Raw genomic sequence first — 9964 nt, 5'->3', positions numbered from 1 at the left:
GAGGTAGTGAAAGGTTAGAAGAGGTTGAGAGAGGAAGATTTGAAGACAGGTAGTGAAAGGTGAGAAGAGGGTGAGAGAGGGAGTCATGCATGAAGTGAGGCTGGAAGATCAAAAATGAAAAAAGCAAATGTAGGCTTCAAGGAAATAATTGAAAAGCAACTGAAAGAAAAAAATGAAAATGTCAAAAAGGAAGTGGTAAAGACACTGGAAAACAATGAATATTTGGTAAGAGATGCAGCAAATAAGAAGAAAAGTGTTATAGTTTATAGAATAAAGGAGAAGAATATAACATACAAATTGAAAAGAGATAAAGAAGAAACAAAAACAGTGAAGGATTTGTTGAAGAAATTAAGTGATGAAGATGACATTAAACTTGAGGAAGAAATGAAAGAAGTTGTTAGAGTGGGGCCTTATCTGGAAGTCAAAACAAAACCTATGAAAATAAGACTAAAATCATAAGAAACCGCAGAAGAGATACTAGAAAGAACATCCAAACTAAGACAAGTAGAAGATTGCAAGGATATATACATTAAGAAGAAAAAAAAAAACGAAAGAAATGTATGAAGAGGCTAAAAAGAAAAATTAATTAAGAACAAGAATTTTGTATTTATTTATTTTTTTATTTTTTCTAGCTTTGGGATTTTTTTTAGTTTTGGGAGACAGGGTGAAGAAATATTTCATAAAGGTAAAGAGATAAATTGAAATAAAATAGAAAAATGCTGGGTGAAGAAATGGTATATAAAGGTATAGAAATAAGTTAAAATAAAATAGAGAAAAATGCTTAAAATGAAGGATTAAATGTGATTTATACCAACATAGATTGATACACAGAAAACTGGAATTACAAGACTTTAAAAGAGAAAAATCTGAAGGTGGTGTGTTTAATGAAAACAGCTAAAAGAAGAAAACCAGATAGTCATTAACAATAATTACAATATGTGGAAGAAGAGACAGGATTGGTAAAGGAGGTGGTATAATGATAATGACAAAAAAAGAGGTGAAGACAAAAATAGTGAAATATGGCAAAGGAAAAAGCAGAAATAGTGAGTGTTAACTTTGAGGATAATAATAGAGAAATATTGACGGTAATAACAACCTATGTACCACCCAAAATGAATTCTTGGAGTAAGGAAGAATATGAGAAAAAATAGATACCATTCAGTGTTTGAGTAAATTAATCAAAAGTAATAAGAATTGTTATTGATTGGTGACCAATTGCAAAGAAGTAAATTAGGAAACATTTGAAGCAGGAAGAAATGAAACTGCATGGAGAGAAAGATTTCTGAAGCTGACTATGGAAAACACACTGATGCAATGGGTGAATGAAAATACAATATGTAGGGAAGATAATAAACCAACAAGACTAGACCTAATACTGATGAAAGGAATGGACCTAACTAAAAAAATTAAGATATGTATGCCCCATGGGGAAAAAGTGACCTTGCAATGATAGAAAATAGAAATTGATAATGATGTCAGTGAAGAGGATGAATCATACAAAGAAAATAGGAGAAACTATGAAAAAGTTAATATAGATGATCTTAAGAAATTTTATGAAGAAATGGACTGGAAAAAGCTGAAAAGAGCAAATAATGTGCAAGATAAGTATGACATTTTTATGGAAATGTATGAGACAAGAGTGTATAAATACTCGTATGTCTCATTATACAAACCTCAAGAAAAAGGGAAACAGGTGTGGTTCAATACAAGATGTGCAAATGCAAATAAAAAAAGAGACAAAGCATGGTATAGAATGAAAAAAAATTGAAATTGAATTTGTGAAAATGAGAGAGGAGAGGAAAGGATATGAAAAGGATATAGTTGAAAAGTGCATGGGTGAACCATAAACTGTTCTACAGTCTCATAAATGGAAAAAAATAAACTAAAAGAAAAACTAGAAAGATTAAATGATAGAAATGTAACTTATGAAGACCCAAAAGACATGAGTGAATTGCTAAATGAAAAGTTTCAACAAGTTTTCACAGAAGAATCAGAATTTAAAGAACCACAAGATGAGAAGACAAAAAAAGCTAATGTGGGAAATTATAGTAATTAAAGAAGTTTATAAGATGATGGAGGAACTGGAAGAGAGAAAAGCAACAGGACCAGATGGAGTGTGTAAGGATTCATTTTAAAAAAGAGTAGAGGAAACAATTAATTGAACCCAGTATATGACATAATTTAGTGTTCAATATCAAGTGGAAGAGTACCTAAGAAATGGAAGAGAGTAGACATTGTCACTTTATAAAAGTGGAAAGAAAGAAGAACCACTAAACTATAGGCCAGTATCAATGACCAGAATAGTATGTAAGATCTGTGAAAAAGTGATAAAGATGCAATGGACAGAATTTCTAGAAAAACATTATATAATAACAGAAAAAACAACAGTATGGCTTTAAACAGAAGCAATCATGTGTAACCAATTTGATGAGCTTTTATTCAAGAGTGATCGATTTAACACAGTAGAGAGATGGATGGATAGACTGTGTGTATTTAGACACCCCCACCACAAAAAAAAAAAAAAAAAAAAACTTTCAACAATGTTCCCCACAACAGGCTGTTATGGAAGCTAGAAAGTATTGAGGATTAAATGGAAAAAATAAAAACTGGATGGAAAGTCACTTAAAGGGAAGAGAGAAATGAGAATGGTAGTAAAAGATGTAAAATCAAAATTGAGGGGAAAGTAGATAGAAGAGTACCATAAGGATCATTGCTGGGCACCAATACTTTTCCTGATCTGCATAAATGATATGCCTGAAGAAGAAAAGAGTTACATGAGCTTGTTTGCAGACAGTGCAAAATTACAAAGACAGATAAGAAACAACAAAGTGAAATTCTACAAGAGGATTTGAATAAAGTCCTGTGACTAGTAAAAAATGGGAGATGGAATTTAATATGAAAAAATGTCATGTAATGGAAATTGGAAAAAATGAAAAGAGACAAAATGGACATATAAAATGGGAAGTGAAAGAAATAATAAAAATTACAAGAAGATAAAGATCTGGGAGTGGTAATGCAGGATAGTCAACAGTCAGAGAAACATGTAGAAAAAACATTCAGAGATGCATATGAAAATGGTGAGAAATATTGGAACAGCATTCCACTACATAGATAAAGATATGATGAGAAAGATAATTACCACCATGATTAGACCAAAGCTGGAATATGTTAAATCAGTGTGGTCTCCCCACAAGAGAAGAAACATGTGAAAAAAATAGAAAGGATACAAAGGGTGGCAATGAAGATGGTTCCAGAACTGGAAGAATTAACATATGAAGGAAATATTAAAGGAAATGAATCTGCCAACATTGGAACAACAAAGAAGAGAAAAGGAAGACTTAATACTAATTTATAAATTGTGAAATAGAGTGGAAAAAATAGATAATGAGAAACTGCTGCTAAGACAAGTAAGAAATTTCAGTTACACATGAGAACACAGCAAAAAACTAAGAAAAGGAAGATGCTTGAGTAACATAAAGAAATATAATATCCCATAGAGAAATATAGAAGTTTGGAACAAGCTAAGTGAGGATGTAGTATCTGCAATGAGTGTGCACAACTTTAAGGAAAAATTGGACAAGTATAGATATGGAGACGGGACTACACGAGTGTAATTCAGGCCCTGTAATTTACAACTAGGTAAATATAACTAGGTTACACACACACACTTACAATCTCTCTCTCTCTCTCTCTCTCTCTCTCTCTCTCTCTCTCTCTCTCTCTCTCTCTCTCTCTCTCTCTCTCTCTCTCTCTCTCTCTCTCTCTCTCTCTCTCTCTCTCTCTCCCTGCTAACCAGGCTGCTTCCATTCATACTTAATTACTTATGCAATATTATATAGAATACACATATACAGTGCTATTACACAGCACATACATAACATACTTTTACATATTTACATGATACATACATAGTCATTATGTAAAATTCTCTTCCTCCTTCTGCCCTTCCACAAACTCTTGACACATTAGATTGTGTGAATGTGGAAGAAAATTAATAAAATGTGTAATTTTAGTAGATAGTTAAGCAAGCATGCATTAATTAATTTTCTTAAACTTAGCAAGCTTTGTACTCTGTAGTCTGTAATGTTTAAAATATATCTGCCACATCCTCTTTCTGTGTGGTGCAGATGCAGATATTTATTTTATCACAAATGCGGATGCAGATGTTTAATTTATCAGAACTGCAGATGCGGATGTTCTGCACGTGCAGACATCTGATACATCTATATATTTATTTATTCTCTCTCTCTCTCTCTCTCTCTCTCTCTCTCTCTCTCTCTCTCTCTCTCTCTCTCTCTCTCTCTCTCTCTCTCTCTCTCTCTCTCTCTCTCTCTCTCTCTCTCTCTCTCTCTCTCTCTCTCTCTCTCTCTCTCTCTCTCTCTCTCTCCTGCATTCTCATCCAAAACCACAAATTTGGTGGGTCAAAATTAAGTGCACTGTTTTCACATGTTAACCTGCCTTTGAACTCCACCCATCAAGATCAGTAACCATGCCCTTGTTTTACAGTTGTATACCAATCATGAAAATGTTTATTTATTCATACTGTGTTCATAACTGCAAAGGTGTTGTGATTTTATTTACATCATGCTGAAATCCCTCTGTAAAGGAAGGTAGCCTAGACATAATGTCGCATCTTGTTTCTTTTTGTAAATGAAAATACAGAAGGGACAGTTCATAGTCCTCCTCACTTTGAGTATTTCAGTTATCTTTCAAAAATCTCACAAAGTGTGATATTTTTTGGAATGAAAAAGACACTGATAATGGATGAGTGCAAGATCTTGAATGTAGTTAAATAACATGTAACATCATACTGACAGGTAGGTTCCGTGTTTACATGGAGAAGGCCTAGTCGCATTGTGGCTTTTTGCCAAGTTGTACAATTACATGAAACATTTTTGTTAAGTCTAATAGCTCATAGATATCACAGTAGAACTGAAATTTATGCTATCACATGTTTATTAACTACCACTCTATACTCATATACTTTATTGATAGATATACTGTTGATGTCAGTGACTTCATTTATATTGGTATATGCTCTTCTTAGTTCCCCTTCCTTACATATTTTGAATTGAGGTTTTATTATTGAAAGGATGGTATATCTTTTACCCCACATTATTGATAATGCTCATAGTTTTACATAATGCAGTAATTCTTCAGTGCCCTTGATAAACTATACCATTTTTTCACATCCTGTCTCTTTCAGGAGCTGAAGCCAATGAGTGCTGCTGAGCTTCTTGATACATTTGGCAAAGCTTATCAGAGTTCTTCCAACACGTTTGTTGGAACTACCAGTAGCTCTGGTGCAGCTCTGTCTGACTACAAGACTCCAAAAACTCCAACCAATCCTAATTCCTCAATTCCTGATCTCAGTAGACCACCCCCTGGTCTCTCAGGGGCAATAACACCCAATAATCCACCTGCTACAGAGACACCTTCTTACACTCCCCTGCCAGCCACAACACAAGCACACTACTCTCAGACATACACATCACTTGGTGAAACATCACCCAAAGCAGCATATGTTGCTGCAGAACCTTACACAGCTTATGATCAATCTCCTAATTGGGCCCCTCCTCCTCCCCCACCTCCACCACCTCCTGAATTACAGCGAGGTGGTATAGACAGATCTGCACCAGACTATGATGTGGCAAGAAGTTACAGCTCAACATGGTCAGAATATGAAACGTATGGTGCCTCTGGAGAAGTGAATGATGATGAGGCAGACAACCGTAACTGGGGAGAACCTCCTGGCAATGAAGAGCTGCAAGCTCTTGCTTCAGATACACCTTCTTCTCCACCATCCTTTGAGAAGGGATTTGCTGGGGCTCTGCTTCCTCCTCCTCTTCCCCCTGCATTTTGTGCTCGTAGCAACCTTCGGGAACTGGTATCAGAGGGGGAAGACAGTGACCAAAGAACAAATTTAGTGAATATCCAGCCCAAAGGTGAAGATAGTGACTACCGGTGTTATGATTATAGCTTTCTCTCAGACCAGACAGCAGAGACAAAAACTGAGAAAGCACCTTCTATTACCTCCTTGTTTTCAAGTGGAGATGACTTGGACTTACGAGTTAAAAAATCTGGGCTGAAGCAGAGTAAGGATGACTCTGGTTCAGATATGGACATAAGTGCCTCAGGCTCTGAGGATGACATGGAAATTAGTGATGAATCTGGGAAGGATGCTATCAGTAAAAAAAGTGACAAAAAAGCTGAAAAGAAGAGTCATAGCAAAGAAAATAATAAAAGTCAAACCCAAAAGAAGGAAAATAATACCAATGAAGCAAAATCAGATGTAGATAGTAAGAAAAAAAATTCTTCCAATTTAACCGTTAGTGCTGAAAATACAAAAACTTTGAATGAGAGTAAAGTATCTCAAAATCAGTCTGATAGTGCTGCATCAAAGAAAAGTGCAGATACCACAGCAAAGGCAGATACCACAGCAGTATCTTCCATTCCTGAAAATACAAAAGCCTCAAAGATAGAGCCAGTGAAAGGAGAAAAAAGAAAGTCTGTAGACAGTGATAATGGTAATAGTGCCAAAGTGCAAAAAACAGTCACTGGATCAGGAAATAATTCTATTTGTGAAGTGATTGACAATAAAGATCAGACTGAAAAAGGAAGGGATTGGTATAAAAACTTCAGCCAAGCTGGAGAAGAGAAGAAAACTGTAGAAGAGCCCATACCAACTGTTGTGGCCAAGGCAGGGGGAGGGGGAAGAGGTCATAATAATTCACGGGGCACTGAGGAAACTAATGTAATAGATGTGATAAAGAGCCTAGATCGTGAGTTTCACCAACAGCGAAGCAAAGGCAATTTCAACTCAAATAACAAGCGTGGCAGTGGTTTCCCAAGCGATGGAGGAAGCCCCCAACGTGGTAATGGAGGCTTCTTCAAGGGACCTAAGCAACCTCGAGGGAGAGGACCAGGTGGACCAGGCTTTTTTCCTCCACACCGGGGGCGGGGAGGACCCCATGGTCATCTTCCTTTTGGACCTCCTGGAAGAGGTTTCTATGGTGGTCATGAACCCTTTGTTCGGGGCAGAGGAGGGAGGAGAGTTCACAGAGGTAGAGGGCGATGGTAAGCATTGGCATAAAAAGGAATTGCACTATGCTACTGGATGAAGAACTTGCATTTTTCTCCAACTCTGAATTTTAGAAATTCTAAATTCAGAAACTTGAATCCTTAAAATTTCAGAATTTGTATTGAAGGTACAAAATTTTCACCATATTTGAAATCCTGTGCTTGCTTCCTTGAAATCATTTACTTGCTATTTGTACTTTGGTGAAAGATTTTTTAATATGGTTTGTTTTCCCAGTTATCCTTTGTATAAAGCATTTGTGATCATAATTAGTTGTTTACTGAAATGGTAAGTAACAAGGCTGAATAGAACTTTAGTATATGTGATGTTGAAACTAAGACATAGGAAGAGTGAAGCATCTTTTTCAATTAAGTACCTTAGATACAGGTACAGCACTGGTTTACCAACAACTGATGGTCCAGCTCCTCATTTAATCAACACCAAATTACAAGAACCTTGAATTGCCATGACCACTTTTTATGAATTATTATAGTGTGTCTATTCATATACCAGGATTAATAAATGTCATATGTTTCTCATAAATTTATGCATTCTTGTGAACTCTTACAAGGATATATGAAATTTGACAATTACTGGCCTGAAACCTGTTCATGAATTACCATGTGATGCCTAGTGTGGTAAAATAATTAATCTGGCAAGGCTCAGGAACTAAGAGAGCTGGTAAACCAGTGGTACACCTGTGCATCCTTGCTGTGCTGAAATTATGTACAACCTGTTATTTTTTTCTAATTGAATTTATCCAGTTGTATATATATATACTTGTATATATCTCACACAAGGATTATGTAATGTTCAAAATGTTTGCATAGCTGTGAAACAACTATGCTGAACGTTTTCAAAAGTGATGCCTGATCTTAGTCTTGCCCAGCTTGAGTCGTTTCATGTGAAGAAAGGCTTATTGCTGTCAGTCATGCAAGTTACTTTCATTTCTCATTGGCCACTAGTCTATGAGACATGACAGTACATAAATTCATTGTTTTTTCTGGTGATTTTTCTTTTTAAGGTGTGGTATCCAAATGCTGCAGCCATTTAACAAGTCTCAAAAATCTAATGTTTTTTTATTTTATTTTATTTTTATTGTTATTATTATTTTTTTTTTTTCTTTCTTTCTTTCTTTCTTTATAATTGGATATGCAGGCATTGTAGTGTGTATGCTTTATGTATGTATGTATTCTAAGTATTTTTTTAGCCCTGGTAACAAGGGAAGGATCTTGCAGTTGAGTTGGGCAGGAATTTTTTTTGTTATTCAGTAGTTTTCTTGTGGGAATTAGGATGCTCTTGGTGGAGTGTGTGTGTATGCAAACTTTTCACTTCAGCTTGTTCATATGTACATTGCATCAAGAGGGGAAATGTAAATCCCTCAAAATGCAAGGCTGAATTTGATGTCCAGGATACTACATTTAACCTTGAGTTTATAAATGAGTTTATTAACTGGCTGTAGGGACCACCAGGAGAAACCAGAAACTGGGCCACCTTACTCATTAGTGTTGTGTTTTGCTTGTGCTTTTTGAGGTTGGAATAATTTGGTACTTTTAAAAATTTGGCATATGTAAGGACTGATGTGTCTTTATCACATGCTGAAGGAACAGCCTAGGTAGTACTGAAGAAGTTTTAACACTAGTTTCAAGCTAGCATGTCTTTCCTGGCAAAGTCTTCAACTTGTATAAGTCTGCAGTGCAGGTATATATGTCTTCTCAAGTAGTTTATGTCCCATATCTTCTAATATGCACAACACATTTGTATACCAAATTTGATGGAATTAAGGACATACCAAATTTATTCAGAATACATAAACACCTTTTTGGCATCAATAATTAGCCCATCTAGAGGTTTAGACAGTAAGTTGATGTATAAGACAAAGTGTAGACTTGTGGATTTCTTTTTTTCTCTTCTTTTTTTTTAGCCTCTGCTAATAAAGCTGATGGGTTATATCTCTGTCTCGTCCCTCTTGTGCCAAGTACTGGCTGTGGGGTATGCCAGTTGGAAGAGGCTGTCAAAGAGATGTGGACTCCTGATATTTTTATAACAGTTGCCCTGATGCAAGAGCGAGCAGATGTGTGTATGTTTGAATGCAGATGTGCCTTTGTCTGTGGTACCCTGACATGCAAATATGTCCATTATGAATTTTTAAGGGGCATCTACAAATTATGAAATTTAGAATTGCATGTCAGTGATTCTCATATACAACTATTGCCATGTTACTGTTAGTGTTCATAACTTGCTCAAAGATGAGGCATTATTTGCTTGAAACAAGGTTAGCTGTGTTATGGAGAAAAGGGCATCTTTTGAGCCACAAGTCAGATGAGATTTATGTTTTATATGAGAGTGCAAAGCTAGGACTCAATTGTCATTATTGATAATTAAGCACCTAGGTGATTGCTAAAGCATTTCATCCCCCTTGTTAGGTGTAACAGTTCAACTATAGTTTTTATTTGGCTTTATTTATACAAGCTCTATTGGACTATTCAGATTGATCTTTTAAGGAATTTAACACTACAGTTAATTTGTATTAATTGAAAAATAATTTACATAAGAGTCTCTCTCTCTCTCTCTCTCTCTCTCTCTCTCTCTCTCTCTCTCTCTCTCTCTCTCTCTCTCTCTCTCTCTCTCTCTCTCTCTCTCTCTCTCTCTCTCTCTCTCTCTCTCTCTCTCTCTCTCTCTCTCTCTCTCTCTCTCTCATGTTTATTTTTTTGTCCCCTGTATAAGTTGACTAATATAGTATCTGAATTGTGGTTCTAAAGTTCAGGAAGTACCAGTGCTCTGATAGTTTAACTAAATGAATTATTTAAGTAGATACATTTTTCTTAGTGTGTGTGTGTGTGTGTGTGTGTGTGTGTGTGTGTGTGTGTGTGTGTGTGTGTGTGT

General features: G+C 35.7%; 1 protein-coding gene across 2 annotated transcripts in view; it reads left to right on the top strand.

Annotated features, from left to right (window-relative positions):
- LOC135093627 (uncharacterized) overlaps positions 1–9028 on the top strand; it is an 11765-nt gene extending 2737 nt beyond the window's left edge. For both annotated transcript variants that reach the window (XM_063993065.1, XM_063993056.1), the window contains one exon: positions 5207–9028. In XM_063993065.1, coding sequence (XP_063849135.1) covers positions 5207–7081 — 1875 coding nt within the window. In that variant the 3' untranslated portion in view covers positions 7082–9028. The remainder of the gene's footprint in view (positions 1–5206) is intronic.
- The last annotated feature ends 936 nt before the right edge of the window (positions 9029–9964 follow it).

Source organism: Scylla paramamosain, chromosome 3 (assembly GCF_035594125.1).
Source record: "Scylla paramamosain isolate STU-SP2022 chromosome 3, ASM3559412v1, whole genome shotgun sequence".
Taxonomy (NCBI): Eukaryota; Metazoa; Arthropoda; class Malacostraca; order Decapoda; family Portunidae; genus Scylla; species Scylla paramamosain.
Note: the sequence above shows the minus strand (reverse complement) of the source record. Positions and strands in the feature narration are given on the sequence as shown.